At 49.1% G+C, this 18,616-nt stretch overlaps 1 protein-coding gene across 1 annotated transcript; it reads left to right on the top strand.

The window, feature by feature from the left end:
* The first annotated feature begins 6,452 nt into the window (after nt 1–6,452).
* Nucleotides 6,453–18,601, top strand: LOC122490235 (olfactory receptor 6N2). Its single transcript, XM_043592833.1, is given in 6 exon segments — nt 6,453–6,676; nt 6,678–6,874; nt 6,877–7,000; nt 8,776–8,821; nt 17,880–18,124; nt 18,358–18,601. Coding segments are annotated over 6 exon segments (1,080 nt in total).
* The last annotated feature ends 15 nt before the right edge of the window (nt 18,602–18,616 follow it).

Here is an 18,616-nt window from a genome sequence, read left to right as displayed (position 1 = left end):
TGATCCTCTCAATAGATGCAGAGAAAGCATTTCACAAAATACAGCACCCTTTCTTGATAAAAACCCTCAAGAAAGTAGGGATAGAAGGATCATACCCTGAGATCATAAAAGCCATATAGGAATGACCCAATGCTAATATCATCCTCAATGGGGAAAAACTGAGAGCTTTCCCCCTAAGGTCAGGGACAAGACAGGGATGTCCACTCTCACCACTGTTACTCAACATAGTATTGGAAGTCTTAGCCTCTGCAATCAGACAACACAAAGAAATGAAAGGCATCCAAACCGACCAGGAGGAGGTCAAATTTTCATAGTAACCATCAAGACAGTATGGTACTGGCTCAAGAACAGACATTCAGATCAATGGAACAGAATAGAGAACCCAGAAATGGACCCACAAACGTATGGCCAACTAATCTTTGACAAAGCAGGAAAGAATATCCAATGGAATAAAGACAGTCTCTTCAGCAAGTGGTGCTGGGAAAACTGGACAGAGCCATGCAAAAGAATGAACTTGGACCACTTTCTTACACCATACACAAAAATAAACTCAAAATGGATGCAACGCCTCAATGTAAGACAGGAAGCCATCAAAATCCTTGGGGAGAAAGCAGGCAAAAACCTCTTTGGTCTTGCCCGCAGCAATTTCTTACTCAACACGTCTCTGGAGGCAAGGGAAACAAAAGCAAAAATGAACTACTGGGATCTCATCAAAATAAAAAGCTTCTGCACAGTGAAGGAAACAATCAGCAAAACTAAAAGGCAACCGACAGAATGGGAGAAGATATTTGCAAATGACATATCAGATAAAGGGTTAGTATCCAAAGTCTATAAAGAACTTACCAAACTCAACACTGAAAAAACAAATAATCCAGTGAAGAAATGGGCAAAAGACATGAATAGACACTTCTCCAAGGAAGACATCTAGATGGCCAACCGACACAGGAAAAAATGCTCAACATCACTCATCAGGGAAATACAAATCAAAACCACAATGAGATACCACCTCACACCTGTCAGAATGGCTAACATTAACAACTCAGGCAACAACAGATATTGGTGAGGATGAGGAGAAAGAGGATCTCTTTTGCATTGTTGGTGGCAATGCAAGCTGGTGCAGCCACTCTGGAAAACAGTATGGAGGTTCCTCAAAAAACTAAAAACAGAACTACCCTACGACCCAGCAATTGCACTAGTAGGTATTTATCCAAGCAATTGCACTAGTAGGTATTTAACTACCCTACGACCCAGCAATTGCACTAGTAGGTATTTATACAGGTGTGCTGTTTCAAAGGGACACATACACCCTCATATTCATAGCAGCACTATCAACAATAGCCAAAGTATGAAAAGAATCCAAATGTCCCTCGATGGATGAATGGATAAAGAAAATGTAGTATCACACATACACACACACACACACACACACACACACACACACACAATGGAGTATTACTCGGCAATCAAAAAGAATGAAATCTTGCCATTTGCAACCACATGCATGGAACTGGAGGGTATTATGCTAAGTGAAATTAGTCAGAGAAAGACAAAAATCATATGACTTCACTCATATGAGGACTTTAAGAGACAAAACAGATGAACATAAGGGAAGGGAAACAAAAATAATATAAAAACAGGGAGGGAGACAAAACAGTAGAGACTCATAAATATGGAGAACAAACTGAGGGTTGCTGGAGGGTTTGTGGGAGGGGGGATGGGCTAAATGGGTAAGGGGCATTAAGGAATCTACTCCTGAAATCATTGTCTCACTATATGCTAACTAATTTGGATGTAAATTATTTTTAAACTTTTTTTAACGTTTATTTATTTTTGAGACAGAGAGAGAGAGACAGAGCATGAACGGTGAAGGGGCAGAGAGAGAGGGAGACACAGAATCGGAAGCAGGCTCCAGGCTCTGAGCCATCAGCCCAGAGCCCAATGCGGGGCTCGAACTCATGGACCACGAGATCGTGACCTGAGCTGAAGTCGGACGCTTAACCGACTGAGCCACCCAGGCGCCCCAGATGTAAATTTTTAAAAATTTAAAATAAAATTTAAAATAAAAATAAATAAGTAAATAAATAATAAATAAAATAGAGAACAATTTTTAAAAAAAGAAAATGTAAATTGTCACCACTTTGAAAAAGTATATAAATATCTACTTAAGCTAAAAAAAAAAATACACATATTCTTTGGGGCACCTGGGTGATGATTCAGTTGGTTAAGCATTTGACTCTTGGTTTCTGCTCAGGTGATGATCTCACAGTGACAATCTGACAGTCTTAAGATTGAGTCCAGTGTCAACCTCCACACTGGGTGTGGAGCCAACGAAATATTCTCTCTCCCATTTCTCTCTCTCAAAATAAATAAATAAACTTTTTAAATATATATATTCATACATAAAAATCAGTATGTATAAGGATATTTGCTGAAGCATTATTTATAACTGGTAATGACCAATCACAGTGAATGATCAATAGGGAAATGAAATCATACAAAACAGATAAATACATACATACATACACAATAGTCCAAGGGACTCCAAAAGATTCCTACGGGGTGTTGCTAAGGAAGAAAATCGAAAGACAAAAAGTATATATAACAACTTCATATTTTTGTTTAAAAAAATACCAAAACATTTGTGCAATGGGAGAGAGCAGAGAAGATAAATAAAAGGATTCAAGACTGCTCACGGGAATTGCTTCAATTGCGAAGACAGCTTCCTTAGAGGAAGGCTTGGAGAAGGGAGGAGTCATCAAAAAGTAGAAGGAAATGAAAACACAGCATTTAAAGATGTTTGTGGATGGGTGTGTGTTTGCCTTTATGTGTCAAAGATCTGTATGTACACATTTATATATCAAAAGGAAAACTAAATGGTTTAAAAAGATTGTAGCATTTTAGTCTATAAAAGCAGAAACTATAACATAAAATAATAACACAACTAAGATCAAATGTATATTACATAAATAGGTATAAATGGGCTGCACTCACACATTGGAGGAAAAAGATTTTAGATGGGATCACTAAACAAATGTCAGTTCTGTTTAAAAGAGACAGATCTAAAACAAAGTGATTCATCAAGACTGGAAATTTTTAAATGCTCAAATGTACACTAGGCACATGAAATAACAAAAATCACAGGAATCGCTTCCATTGTCAGATGACGTTACTTCATATATATAAAAAATAGTAAACAGCAGAAAAATATTAAATGGCATTCATAACGCTAGTAGATAAAATTTACAATGAAGATATAGCAAAGATAAATATTTATGTCCCAAATAATAAGTATCAATGTTCATAAAGCAAAAAGCACAGGAAACACAAGAAGTAAATAGAGATTAAGTTTCCAAGTCTTCTAAGGCTGTGGAAAAGCCATAATACAATCTATGTATGTAATTAATAATAGTAGTAGAGCTGTTGAGAAAATATATATTTGATACAGAGCTCTGTTTTCTTCTGTGTGGGTGTCCACGAGACACTGGCACCCAAGGACCGTGTTACATCACACAGGTTACATCACACAGACAACTCTCAGTTGGAAAGACAGAGAGGGAGCAAAGGAAACAGGGAAAGAAAGGAGGAAAGTGTAGACAACTGTGTGGGATGTCAAGTCAGCTTGGGGAAGATGGTGGGTCATCTGCGCCCACAGCAGAGTCCCTGTGACTGACAGTAAATTGTCCCTACTAAGCAACGGGGGTGTCGGATTGCCTGCAATCACAGTGGCACATTCTCCAAAACCAAACCAGCAGAACATTGCGCACATCCTCGTCGGATAAGAGCTGGGGGGCAGGGGGAAAGGAACGCAAATCCGTGGAGCAAGTGACGGCCTACACACACACATGCATTCGCCTGTTTGGATGAGCCGCTCAAAGCTTCAGTAAGCATGACACTTTGCCCTTAAATACGTCGCTATGGTTAAGTATCACACTGAGGGAATTTAACATTGATACGACAATATAAAATCCGCATTCAATTTTCCCAGTTGTTCCAAAGTCTTTTAAAGCTATTTTGTTGTGGGTTTTTTTGTTGTTGTTTTGTTACCCACGATCCAACAAGGATCCTGAATTATATTTTATGGTCATGTTTTTTAGTCTTCAATTTAGAAGAGCATCCCCTGGGCCTTTGTCTTGTCCTTTACAGACACTGGTACTTTTGAAGCACATGTCAGCTGTCTTATAGAAGGTGCCACAGTCTGGGTCACAGTCTGATTGTTTCCTTATAATTATACTCAAGTTAAACATCTTTGCAAAGAATACTACATGGGTCTCACTGAGAGAGCGTTCACGTGGGCATGTGTCCACGTGGAGTATTTTCCACTCTGCTCCTTGGGGCATGCATGCCACCACCCTCCTTAGAGGACCACACACCAGGGACAGAAGACTAATGGACAGAAAGGAAACTGGATCCCTGAGCACTTGTCGAGTCAGAGAAACCACACCGCTCTGAATACAACACTTCAGACGTTCAAGTGAAAGGCAAATACATTTTCATCCTCTGGAGTGACTGATATTTTTATCACTTTAGACAAACCGAATAAAGGGGGCAGATACTATGGATTTGGAAGGAAACTAAGTAGGGGATCTGGTATAAGTAAACTTTGAACTTCTAGTTACATGAGCCAATAAATGAACTGATTGTCTAAGCCAGTTTGAGTTTGGTGCTTATGTAATGATTGTTACATGTCTTGAAAACATCTTATCTGACACACACGCTTTATCATATCTCTGAAAATGTGTAAGAATATAGAACAAACCAAACAATATACTGAAATAATAGTGTAAATAATGTTCTTGTATAATAAATTAAAAGAGAAAAACAAGAAAAATTAGGGATAGTTTTCCAAGAAAATGGCATTTATCAGCTCACTAAGGTCAAAAGTGTTTATTTCTCTTTTACATTCTTAGTGCTCTCTACAATGACTGAAATATACAAGGGACTCTGACTGGGTTATCAAATGAGTTGATTACTGAATTATAGCTATAGAAACAAGATTGATAGAAATGCATTATTTTCATAAGTGTATTAGGACATCTAAGCAACAGAAAGAAGAAAATCATGAAGAAAGAGAAGAAAATATCTCTGGTTGAACCAGAATATCTCTGAAACGTTCTGGACAGGTCACACTCTACTCTTCCCAGTCTAAGAGACAGACTCCAAAAAAACAGATTTAATTGTTTATGTGAAGAGTTCTCCCCATTGGAAAGTCAAATGCTTGGAGACTCAGGTCCTCAGAGACTCTTAAAAGACAGCACTGAGGGATCCACAGTGCAAAGAAAGAAGGAAATAAGTCATCAAATACCATCTGCCTTTATCACTGCCTATTTCTCCAAATAGAAAGACAACATTTAGATAATGTCTCCTGGAGGCCAGTAAGGTGGAATGAGCCAAGGACTCCATACCTGCAGAATAACAGCGTGTGAACTTGCATTTTTAATATTCGATCTTGAATGTGGTTATCTTCTTGCACTTCTTTGGATTTATGCATCTATTTGACTATCTCTGGCATTTATATTTTTATGTTAAATATGTTTTCACTTTCATTGTTATTTGTAGTGATACTTGCATTGTGTAAACATGATTTATTTTTGACCTTAGATGCACCTAGAGTGTGAAAATATTGGCTATTTATTTTTCTGTGCTGTATTTAGAAATTTAATGTTAGTGTGTGAGTTTGTGGACTTTATGTGTGTGGTTTAGGGACCTGAGGATGTGCTATGGTATAACAGGGTGAGTTTTAGAGGCTGTCAAATGCAGAAATAAACAACCAAGAAGACCTTTTTATCTCCTTCCTGGGCACCTTTTTAAACTAGGGAGCCCCTCACTTGTTGGGATAGCCATTTACCTGTCTCCAGGAGTTTAAAGGAGATGGCCTCTCAAATTCCCTTCCTCTCCTTGCAAAGCATGAAATTTGTTTAAAGGCAAAATGATAAAGAAAAAAATAAGAGAGAGAGAAAGAGGAGGTGAGTGGATCTGGTAACTGAAGAGAGCTGGAAAAATTTCTAGAAGAGGTGAAAATTGGGTCAGAGATGATACACACTGAGAGGAAAGTAAAGAGAAACCAAGTGAAAGAAGGAAAGAAAAAGAAAGAGAAGGACCCGAGTGGGAGAAGAACACAGGGGAAGGTCCTGACAGAACAAATTCTGGCTTTGAGGAGGAGGACGCCTGCCCACAAGCCCCACGGAACAGGAGGAAGGGCTGGGTGGCAGGCTCAGAGCTCAGCCCTGGGGAAGCTGAGGCAGGACCGCGTGGGTCCCACCAAACGCAGGCACCTGCAGAGGTGAGTTTAACCAGCCAGGCTGGCAGCACTGAGCCCTCCAAAGGGAGCAAGGCTGACATGGGCAAGGGAGTGCTGCCCCAAAGGCCGGGGACACTGGGAGAACGGGCATCCAGAGGCCACCTGTGTCCACATCACGATTCCGTGGCTGCCCCTGCCCTGGGCTGTGAGCAGGATGGGCATGAACGCCTCCCTGGTGGCCAAGTTCATCCCCGTGGGCTTCTCCCACCTGGCCCACCTGCAGGGCTGGCTCTTCTTCCTCTTCCTGGGCATCTACCTGCTCACCGTGGCCAACGACCTATTCATAGTGGTTGTGGTGTCAGCCGACGCCACCCTGCAGTCCCCCATGTACTGCTTCCTGCACGTGCTATCAGCCCTGGAGATCAGCACCACATCGGTCACCCCTGCTGCCCCACCGCCTCCTCACAGGCCAGTGCCACGTGCCCCACATGGGCTGCACTCTCCACATGTTCCTCTTCCTCTTCCTCAGGGCCACGGAGTGCTGTCTCCTGGTGGCCACAGCCTATTACTGCTACACAGCCATCTGCAAACCCCTTGGCTACCCACTCCTGCTGAGCCACAGGGTGTGCCTCCAGCTGACGGGGTCGCGTGGGCCTGTGGAGCGATGCTGGGCCTGAGCCACACCTCCTTCATCTTCTCCCTGCCCTTCTGCAGCCCCGACGCCAGCCTACACTTCCGGGTTCTTCTTGCCCTGTTTGCCAGGTGCAAAAACCCACCACAGATATGGAAGATGACAACTATAAATTACCCTTCCCACTTGCATTCAGCGCTCAGATCTTTGGAGAAACAGTCTCCTCTGAGCCCGTCAGTGTTAAACAAATCTCCAATCTACCAAGTTCTCCAAGTGCTGCTTGGTTTTTCCACCAGCGTTCCAGTCTGGTTGCGAAACATACTTGGTTCCCTGACTGGGAAACCCAATTGCGCTGGTCTATTGTTGCCACTGGCTTGGGAGAACAGCGAGGCAGTGACGGAATGAAGGATCACAAGGGAGAGGGCCCACCTTGCCTGAATTTCGGCAGTCTCCTTCTCCGTTGCCTCGGGCCGGCCCCTGCTCCGCCACTCCCACTGGACTCAAGGAGACTTGGCAGGTGAGGACCTGGACCCGACGTCAGAACTGGTAAGGCTGGAGCCCAATCTAGTCAGGCCCACTCACAAGAGTGGAAGGGGGACCTGATCACTCCCCGAGACTTCAGAAGTCTCACAAGTAGGAATTTTGTGGAAGGAAATATAATAACCTCTGGTGTGTGTGTATTGAATGTGCGGCTCGGCCAGGCTTGCCAGTCGAATTCGAGTCTGTACCTCCACGGACGGGCACCCTTAAAGTCCCCAAAAATTTACAGAGTCTGAACGGGCTCTCCTGTGTCATGGTAAGAGTATAAGGTCTAAGGAGGTATCGGGTCAGATTCCGACCACAAGTCACAAAGCTGAGTCCGCTAAGGCCAAACCTCACCTAAAGTTTCCCTCGGGAACGCGACCAGAGGAGTATCTGATTGGTCCTCTCATCTGAGGGGATACCCTCCCTTTGTCTGTCTTTGCGACACCAAACACAAGAAAGGAATTAATAATGGGATCAAAACAGAGTAAGCCTACGATTTTAGAGGTCATACTCAAAAATTTTAAAAAGGAATTTTCAGACGATTACAGGGTGAAAATGATACCCAGGAAGTTAAGGATCTTTTGTGAACTAGAATGGCCCCTATTCAATGTAGGATGGCTCCTAGAAGGGACATTAGATACTCAAATAGTGCTGTGGGTTTGGCTAATAGTCACTGGGAACCCAGGCCACCCTGATCAATTTCCATACATTGACTCCTGGCTTGAAATTGCCCAAAATCCCCTGCCTTGGGTGTGATTCATCATTAGCAAACAGAGCCAGGCAAAGGTTTTAGCCACTTTATGTGGAGGCTCACCCAAGAAGCCAAAGAAGCAACCCACTGCTCCCCTAGTGTTTGCAAGAAACCCAGAGGAAGATCCCCTCTTTCCACCACCTTATGACTCACTGGGCTCCCTCCCCACTGCCCCTGAGCTTGAAACTCCTCCCCCCTCTGTCTCTCCTCCCCTCCTGGACCCAGAGAACCCTCCCTGACAAGGACCAGCGGCCAGATTGCACCCTTGGCCAGGCACAGGCACTCTCCAGATGTCAGTCCAAATCTGCCAGTACCAAGAGGCTCTCCTCCGGGGCATCAGAGCAGGGGTTGACAAGCCCAGAGTTAAGAAGGCCAACTCAGAGGAACCCTCAACCTGGCAAAGTGATCAAGATCCAGTCAACCACTTAAACTGACCCTCAAAAAGACACTGGCCCCTGAGACCTCCACCCCTGCTCCAGCCACAGCCCGGAAGCTGGCTGGCCTGCACATGGAAGAAGCTTGAGGAATCAATGTGTGGGCTGAGCCCAGGGGTTCAGATGCAACTCTGCCAGCCCTTGCCCCTTACTGGTGTCATCGCCCTGATCTTGCTTCTTGCTGTTGGGCTAATAGAGACTGCACCAACAAACTGGCCATGGAACAGATGGCAGACTCCCTGGTAACCTAACAAAGCCAAATCAACTCCCTGGCAGCAGTGTCCCTCCAAAATAGGCAAGCCCTTGACCTCTTCTCTTCAGAAAAAGGAGGGACTTGCATCTTTCTGGGGGAGGAATGTTGCTATTTTGTAAACCAATCAGGAATAGTCGGGACTAAGGTTAAGGAACTCAAGGAAAGAATTCAACATAGACAACAGGAAAACATCAGTCAATGGAGAGGATGGGATCTCACAGACTGGGCATCCTGGCTCCCTTCGCTGGCAGGGCCCCTTCTTTCCATAATTTTCCTTGTGACCATCAGCCCCTGTATACTAAATACCCTGGTACATTTTATTGAAAACACTGTTGCTTGCCAAACTACAGCCCGTATCTTAGCTTTCCAAGAGTACCAACCTGTAAAACTGAAAGTTGACGCCTAGTGAAAGTTTTTTTTAAGGCATCAAAGTGGGTAATGTTGGAGAAATGAATAAAGTCTTACACCACAAGATGGCCGATGAGACTAAAACAAGCCCTGGTCTCTGACTTAGAGACCCCTCTTCCAGGTTCTTCTTGTCCTGTTTGTCGCACACACGAAAACCCCCACAGATATGGAAGCTGACGACTATAAATTACCCTTCCCCCCTTCATTCGTAGCTCAGATCTTTGGAGAAACGGTCTCCTCTGAGCCCGCCGATGTTAAATAAATCTCCAATCCACCAAGATCTCTGAGTGCTGCTTGGTTTTTCCACCTGAGTCACAGCCTGGTTCCGTTACAGTATTTTCTATGCCACCGTTTTCTTTGCTCGGTCTACCTCAGCCTTATTTTGTGCAGTTCACGGAAGGCACATTAAAGCCTTTCAGGAACAAGGCCTGCATGCAAATCACAGCACAGAGGCTGCTGAGTGGGGAAAACCCTGGGTTAAGACGGAAGACCTGGCTGCCACCCACACCGTGCCACAGATGACTCTCAGGACCTGCCACGTTCTGCTGCCATCATGTCTCTGGTTTTCAACTTCCTCAATGAACCACATGGGCCTTGCGCCAGGTTCAGACCCACTCTTCTACACCCCAGGAGTTTCTCTTTCTTGTGGCTGATTTTCTTACAAAGAACCAAACAGATTATGTTCAATGCTCCTTGTCCACCATCCCTACCAAGTGATCTTGAACTACGGTAATCCCAGCCAAATATAAGCATGGTCACTTGGTTGCCATGGAGACCAGTCAAAATAGGTAGCAAGTTTCTAAATTCAAAACTATGACGCTGGATCTAAAACAAGTCAAGTGGAAAAGTTTCTGTTTATTTACAAAGATATTTCCAGCAAGAGGGCAGACAAGCCTGGTTCACCAGAAGAAAGGGAACAGAGAGGATGAAGGGACCTTTAGTGACCCACATCTACCTTCCTCCAATGCCGCAGCACTAAGAGAGCAAATGATCGCGGCTCCCAGGATGCAGTGTGCTCTCCGCCTGGCCTGTCTGGTCCACGCTCATCATGTGCTCCAGCTGTGTGGAGGCAGCCAGCATGGGACCCAGAAAGCCTCGACCAAGGCATCTTGTCTCACCCAGGACCGTCAGCTCCTTGTCTGCTAGAAGCCAGCCCCAGCCACACACAGCTTTGCAAACTAGTGCACCAAAAACAGTAACACAACTGCCTGACCAGATGCCTGAAACGCACCCATAAAGACTCATAAAAGCTCTTCCCTTCAGATCACAGATGATTTCTTGCTTTAGGAGTTTCCGAGAAAGTACATTACCTGAGTCCTTTATCATTTACAGCTTGAGGGAGCATTCTAACAGCAAGGCATCACAGGACTTGGAATCCACACAGGGCCAGGGAATGATGGCAGACAGGCCAAATGCAAAACGGAAGGGTCTCACAGGTGGAAAGGTGTGTAAGTCCGACCTTGTGCCCCAGTCAACAATAGGATACCTACAAAAACAGACACTCAGATCAATGGAACAGAATAGAGAGCCCAGAAATGGACCCACAAACGTATGACCCACTAATCTTTGACAAAGCAGGAAAGAATACCCAATGGAATAAAGACACTCTCTTCAGCAAATAGTACTGGGGAAACTGGACAGCGACATATAGAAGAATAAACCTGGACCACTTTCTTACACCAGACACAAAAATAAACTCAAAATGGATGAAGCGCCTCAGTGTAAGACAGGAAGCCATCAAAACCCTTGAGGAGAAAGCAGGCAAAAACCTCTTTGACCTCAGCCTCAGCAACTTCTTACTCAACACGTCTCTGGAGGCAAGGGAAACAAAAGTAAAAATGAACTATTGGGACCTCATCAAAATAAAAAGCTTCTGCACAGCGAAGGAAACAATCAGCAAAACTAAAAGGCAACTGACAGAATGAGAGAAGATATTTGCAAATGATGCAGTGTGGGGGTAATGGTGGGGTTCAGGGTTTTGGAGCTGATGGCCAAGAAAGAATTTTTAAGATGTCTTTGGTGCAAAAAGGTGGTTTTATTAAAGCATGGGGATGGGACCCATAGGCAGTAAAGTCTAGGGGAAGTTTCCAGTGAGACTTTCATAAGCCGAAGAAGACTCACAGGACACTGGAGGCCTAGCTATTGTCAAGGTAGGGTGGTTTTTCTCTCTAGCAAAGTATTAGCATTAAGACAGTACGGGGTTCTTGGAGGGATGGTTTACTCTGCCAGCCTCAAGTATCTGCCAATGGGCTGCAGGTTATAAGGAAACTTAGTTCTACCTGCCATTTCCTTCTGCCTTTGTTCCCACATCACTGTGGAGGAGAGGGTGATGTTGGGGCTCCAGGAAACAGAGTCTATAGGTTTCTGGAGATTAGACAATGGATAAGATTGCCTTTTCTTGTTAGTTACTAAGGCATTTGTAAACTGATGGAGACTCCTGTCCTGCAGGACTGCAATCTCTAGTTACCATTTGTTTTCCCCTTTGTTCCTGGGCAGCCAGGAGAGCCTGAGGAATGCCACACATCCCACTTGGGGGGGGGGGGGTGTCCAGGGCATCAGCTTGCCTTAGCTCCCTCATCACAAATGACATATCTGATAGAGCGATTCCAAAATACATAAAAAACTTATAAAACTGAACACCCAAAAAACAATCCAATTTAAAATGGGCAGAACAAATGGGCAGAACAAATGATATGAAAATACTAATTTGAGGGGACACATGCACCATAATGTTTATAGCAGGCTATCAAGAGTAGCCAAACACTGGAAACAGCCCAGTGCCCAAGAATGGATGAACAGGTAAATACCTGGTATATATATATACAATGGAGTACTACTCAGCAATCAAGAAGAATGAAATTGTGTCATTTGCAGTGACACGGGTGGAAATGGAGGGTTTTATGCTACATGAAATAAGTCAGGCAGAGAAAGAGAGATACCATATCATTTCACTCATATGTGGAATTTGAGATACAAATCACACACGGGGAGTGGGGAAAGAGAAAACCAAGAAACAAACTCTAAACTCTAGACAGAACAGACTGAGGCCTGCTGGAGGAGTGGTGGGAGGGGGTGGGGTGATTGATGGGCATTAAGGAGGGCATCTGTTGTGATGAGCACTGGTTGTTGTGTGTATGTGATGGATCAGTGTATTTACACCTGACGCTAACATTACACTGTATGGTAACTACACTGGAAACCAAAATTTAAAAATTTAAAATAAATGTAAAAAGAATAGGATGCCTCCTGGGGACAGACCTGCCTCCCCTCATTTGCTAGCCCCTCCCTGAGCCCTCCCTCAGGGAGCAGGTGACAGACCCCACTGTTCTGCAGCCTGAGCACAGTTTATCTTAATGGGGTGGGAATCTGCAGTCCAGGGGCTATAGCACAACCCTCTTGGCCTTTCATGGTACCTGACAGTGGTTCTCAAAATGCAGTGTGCACCAGCAGCAACAGCATCGCCCAGGAACATAGAATTTTAACCCCTCGGGTGCTGCCGCAGACCCACTAAACCATGAAACCCCTTCGCTAGACCTTAGCTCAAGGGACAGTTGCTACAGGATTTCAGACCCCAGACCCGCCCTCCAACACTGGAGAAGACGCTGTTGTGTCTGGGCCACACGCTGGCACAGGGTCCCCAAATCCCGACACTTGGGCAGGAATTGGCGTGCTCCTGAGGGGTCAGGAGTGAGAACGCTGAAGTACAAGTATCTGTAAACAGTAGCTTTAACCCAAGTCCCACAGACAGCCTGTGGGGTCATTCGCTCCGAGGGAGAAATGCTGGCTTCCGGTAGCCACAAGTTTAAAATGAACTTTCTTCTTCCCCTGAAGCAGTTTACTGAACGTTGTAGCTGGTGCACAAGGAGGCAAGGGCACCAGGCCCGGGCCAGGGACCAGGCGGTGGCCTCCGAACCTCTGACTTTGCAGGAGGCCACCAAACCCACAGCTCAGCACTTCCTGCCTCTCTTGAGCTGAGCCCTCAGGTGCCCACAGGTGGGTGGGCCACCACCACCTGCCCTTCCTCTGCGTGTGACCAAACTGCCCCTTCTTGGCTAAATTTCTAATCGGCACTCCCACCACCTCTGGCCCTAAGGACACACCCTGAAGAAAGTCAGAGAAAGTTCCATCCCCAATGCCTGGACCCCTCCCTAACCTCACCCATGAGGCAGAGCAGGGGATCCGTGAGCCACTAGGGAGGGGGCACGAAACCCTAGGAAACAGCGCAAGTTGGAGGAGGAAACTGTAAAAGGGTCCCCACCCCACCCACCCCCTGCCCCGCCGGCACCCCAGCTGCACGTCTGCTCCCACATAATGCTGGGGACCCAGCGCCAGGGACCAGGTCCCTGCTCTGGGGTCACCTGCGCTCCTGCGGAGGCTGCAACACATCTGAAAGGACAGGGGGGCACAGGCCCGATTCCCAGACACCCTACCTGCGCCCCCCGTGTGTGCTTGACGGCAAGCTGGTCCTCAGAAACGGTGCCCCCCCGACGGCCAGAAGGTTCCCGGAGACGGTGACGCCCAATGGCGAGCAGGTCCCCGGAAATGGTGACCCCCGACTGCCAGCAGGTCCCTGGACACGGTGACCCCCAGACGGGAAGCAGATCCCAGAAACGGTGACTCTGACAGCCAGCAAGCCCCCGGAAACGGTGACCCCTGACGGTGAGCAGGTAGGTACCCGGAAACAGAAACGGAGACCACGGAAAATCCGCAGGAGGGGATCCTGCTCAACCCTATGCACCTCCAGATCCTCCCTCGGCGAACCCCACCGAGAAAGGAGGGGGCGCCTCTGCCAGCTCCCACCAGGAGCCTAGGGCTTGGGTCCCGGGCCTGGCCACGGCCCTGAGTATCACCCCGGGCCACCCCCCCCCCCCCGCCCCGTGCAATTTCTCATGCGTGACACCGGGTGGGCTGCGAGCCGCGGCGGTGGGGGGAGGGGGCAGCAACCTGACAGAAGCTCAGGACACCAGCACGAGGGGGCAGGGAGGGAGCGGGGCACAGGAGGGGGCACTGAGAGCACCGGGGCGCGGGAGCTGGTCACACAGCAAACCGGCCACTCTGTCGTGCTGCCTGTTGCCCAGAACTGCAAATAACTCCCTTCTTCCGTGACTCGTGTCTACAAGGACGGCCAATTGTTAAACATCAATAGTGCTTTTTGAGAAAGGCAATCCAAATACCTAATTTATCCTCAGCCACTCCTTCAGATGGGCAAGGGAGGGAAATTCTGTTCCCTTAACAGATGAGGTCACCAAGGGACCAAGTTAAGACAAGCTGAGACTGGAGTCTCATTACCCTGATTCTGCAGGTGTCCCATTAATACCAGATTCTATTTTGGATTCCTCTCCCTCAGCACTGTCCCCATCACTCTGATGACCCCATGTCTGCATGCAATTTGACTGCAAATTAACATTTGGTTTCGTCTTGGAGGAACATCAATCTTGATGTCAACCGTAGCCAAAATTAGTCTCTGGCTCTGTACTCCATCCTACATTTGCAGAGAGATCACACAATCATTAAAGTGGTCACCAATTAAATTCATAAGAAAGTTAAACCAGAATAATGGCAGAAAAGTAAAAGCACAGTAATTTACATAATAAAAGACTCACACGGGAATTTTAAGGTTGGTTGAGGCAAGAGACAAGATAACCAGAAGGACCTAGTTGTGGGGGGGGGGGAGCGGGGGGGGAGGGTGCCTCCAGAGACTCAATCAACTTTCATCAAATGTTAGAAAAGAAGAAAGGGTTGCTTTGTCTCTGGAGGGGTCCTGGAAGACCACAGGGGTTCAGCAGGGCATACTTACCACCTCATTATGAGGTATAACTCTTTTTGTAAAAAAGAGAAAGAAAAAGATCAGTGGTGGCAGGGACTGGAGGAGGGAGGGATGAAGAGGCAGACGCAGAGGATGTGTAGGGCAGTGAAACTCATCTGTATGATGCTATAGTGGTAGCTACAAGTCATAACACATTTGTCAAAACCCACGGAATGGACACAAAGTGAGCCCCGCTGTGCACCGTGGACTTGGGAGATTATGACAAACCCACGGAATGGACACAAAGTGAGCCCCGCTGTGCACTGTGGACTTTGGAGATTATGATGTGCAGGTCCATCAGTGATAACAAACGTACGGTCTGGTGTAGTATTGATCATGCGTGAAGGCAATGCGTGTGGGGGCAGGAGGTACGGGAGGGAGGTCAGACCCACACCCCCCTAGAGAACTGTCGTTCGGGAGGGAGGTCAGACCCACACCCCCCTACAGAACTGTCATACGGGAGGGAGTTCAGGGCCACACCCCCCTAGAGAACTGTCCTACAGGAGGGAGTTCAGACCCACACCCCCCTAGAGAACTGTCTTACGGGAGGGAGTTCAGGTCCACACCCCCCTAGAGAACTGTCGTACGGGAGGGAGTTCAGACCGACACCCCCCTAGAGAACTGTCGTAGGGAGGGAGTTCAGACCCACATCCCCCTAGAGAACTGTCGTTCGGGAGGGAGGTCAGATCCACACACCCCTAGAGAACTGTCGTTTGGGAGGGAGTTCAGGTCCACACCCCCCTACAGAACTGTCCTACGGGAGGGAGTTCAGACCCACACCCCCTAGAGAACTGTCCTACGGGAGGGAGTTCAGACCCACACCCCCCTAGAGAACTGTCTTACGGGAGGGAGTTCAGGTCCACACCCCCCTAGAGAACTGTCGTACGGGAGGGAGTTCAGACCGACACCCCCCTAGAGAACTGTCGTAAGGGAGGGAGTTCAGACCCACATCCCCCTAGAGAACTGTCGTTCGGGAGGGAGGTCAGATCCACACACCCCTAGAGAACTGTCGTTCAGGAGGGAGGTCAGATCCACACCCCCCTAGAGAACTGTCGTTTGGGAGGGAGTTCAGGTCCACACCCCCCTACAGAACTGTCGTTTGGGAGGGAGTTCAGGTCCACACCCCCCTACAGAACTGTCCTACGGGAGGGAGTTCAGACCCACACCCCCTAGAGAACTGTCCTACGGGAGGGAGTTCAGACCCACACCCCCCTAGAGAACTGTCTTACGGGAGGGAGTTCAGGTCCACACCCCCCTAGAGAACTGTCGTACGGGAGGGAGTTCAGACCGACACCCCCCTAGAGAACTGTCGTAAGGGAGGGAGTTCAGACCCACATCCCCCTAGAGAACTGTCGTTCGGGAGGGAGGTCAGATCCACACACCCCTAGAGAACTGTCGTTCAGGAGGGAGGTCAGATCCACACCCCCCTAGAGAACTGTCGTTTGGGAGGGAGTTCAGGTCCACACCCCCCTACAGAACTGTCCTACGGGAGGGAGTTCAGACCCACACCCCCTAGAGAACTGTCCTACGGGAGGGAGTTCAGACCCACACCCCCCTAGAGAACTGTCTTACGGGAGGGAGTTCAGACCCACACCCCCTAGAGAACTGTCGTACGGGAGGGAGTTCAGACCGACACCCCCCTAGAGAACTGTCGTAAGGGAGGGAGTTCAGACCCACATCCCCCTAGAGAACTGTCGTTCGGGAGGGAGGTCAGATCCACACACCCCTAGAGAACTGTCGTTTGGGAGGGAGTTCAGGTCCACACCCCCCTACAGAACTGTCCTACGGGAGGGAGTTCAGACCCACATCCCCCTAGAGAACTGTCGTTCAGGAGGGAGGTCAGATCCACACCCCCCTAGAGAACTGTCGTTTGGGAGGGAGTTCAGGTCCACACCCCCCTACAGAACTGTCCTACGGTAGGGAGTTCAGACCCACACCCCCCTAGAGAACTGTCGTTCGGGAGGGAGTTCAGACCCACACCCCCCTAGAGAACTGTCATACGGGAGGGAGTTCAGATCCACACCCCCCTAGAGAACTGTCGTTTGGGAGGGAGTTCAGATCCACACCCCCCTAGAGAACTGTCGTAAGGGAGGGAGTTCAGATCCACACCCCCCTAGAGAACTGTCGTTCGCGAGGGAGGTCTGATCCACACCCCCCTAGAGAACTGTCGTACGGGAGGGAGTTCAGACCCACACCCCCCTAGAGAACTGTCGCACGGGAGGGAGTTCAGACCCACACCCCCCTAGAGAAATGTCGTACGGGAGGGAGTTCAGATCCACACCCCCCTAGAGAACTGTCGCACGGGAGGGAGGTCTGATCCACACCCCCCTAGAGAACTGTCGTTCGCGAGGGAGGTCTGATCCACACCCCCCTAGAGAACTGTCGTTCGCGAGGGAGTTCAGACCCACACCCCCCTAGAGAACTGTCGCACGGGAGGGAGATCAGATCCACAGAATCCTGCAGAACTGTCGGTCGGGAGGAAGTCGGATTTCCACTCTGGCTCTTAGGAGCCCTTTCAGAAGCGGGGTAACCCAGGGAAGCAGCTGAAAAGCAGCGACTGGGAAATGAGACAGGCCACAACCCCACAGGGTCACTCACTAGCTATGACCCTGGGACAATGTCACCTTTCCGACCCTGAGTCTGTGTCCAGTGAGTGAGGTTCTCTCTTCCAGGAAGCAGGTGGCAAACACACCAGCTAAAGGGCACCAAGGCTCGCCTCCCACACTATGGCGCTCACCACCGGGCTCCGCGCGCTGGGATGTCCTAGTGCAGCCACGGCGTCACCTCGCGCGTGGAGGCCCCACCCCCAACACCCCGGGGGCTCCCCTGTCAGCGCAGCCACAGCGCGGGAGCCTTTCCTCCTGCGGGGTCGCCCCTCCCCGCGTCAGTCCCGACCCCGGAGGGCTACCGGACGCTCGTGCAACCGCCGGTGCGCGACCTGCACCTGCAGACGCACGCGCACGAGTGCGACCTCAGGTGTCACCGGCGCTGCTGGATGCGGGCTTCACGGCGAGCGTGGCGCCCCTGCTGCGGCCGCTTTGCGCGACTGTGCCTGCGTGCCCCCAGCTGGCGGCGACGGTGCGGGACGCGGGGAGGGGCGGGGGCAGGCGTGACACGAGGCCGCCGGCCCCGTCCGCTGCACCTCCCCACCTCCCCGCGCCCCTCCCCGCGGCGCCCCCCCCCGCCTCCCTCCCCTCCCCGCCTCCCTCGTCCCCCTCCCCGCCCCTCCCCGCCTTCCCGCACCCGCACCGCACGCAGGCAGGAACCTCGTGGGTGCGTGTGCCCCGCCCGCCGCCCCCCTCCACCCGCAGGCCGCCCGCGCCTCCACCACCGGGTTCGCTTTGCTCCTACCGGGCGGTCCAGCCGGCCCTCAACCCGCTAGTGTCCACGCTGGGGAAGGAGGAAGTGAGGGGGCGGCGAGGAAGCCCTGGGGAGTCTGGGGAGGGGGCGGGCCCGGGGGTGGGGATGGCCACCGGGAAGGCGGTTCTGCGCGTCCCGTGTGCGAACCTGCAAGTGCCCAAGGTCGGACCGGGCGGGGCGATCCTGAGCCCCTGAGGTCCGGGAGTGTTC

The sequence above is a fragment of the Prionailurus bengalensis genome, chromosome B2 (genome assembly GCF_016509475.1).
Source record: "Prionailurus bengalensis isolate Pbe53 chromosome B2, Fcat_Pben_1.1_paternal_pri, whole genome shotgun sequence".
Classification (NCBI taxonomy): domain Eukaryota; kingdom Metazoa; phylum Chordata; class Mammalia; order Carnivora; family Felidae; genus Prionailurus; species Prionailurus bengalensis.
The sequence above is the reverse complement of the archived record's forward strand: the minus strand, read 5'-3'. Positions and strand labels throughout refer to the sequence as shown.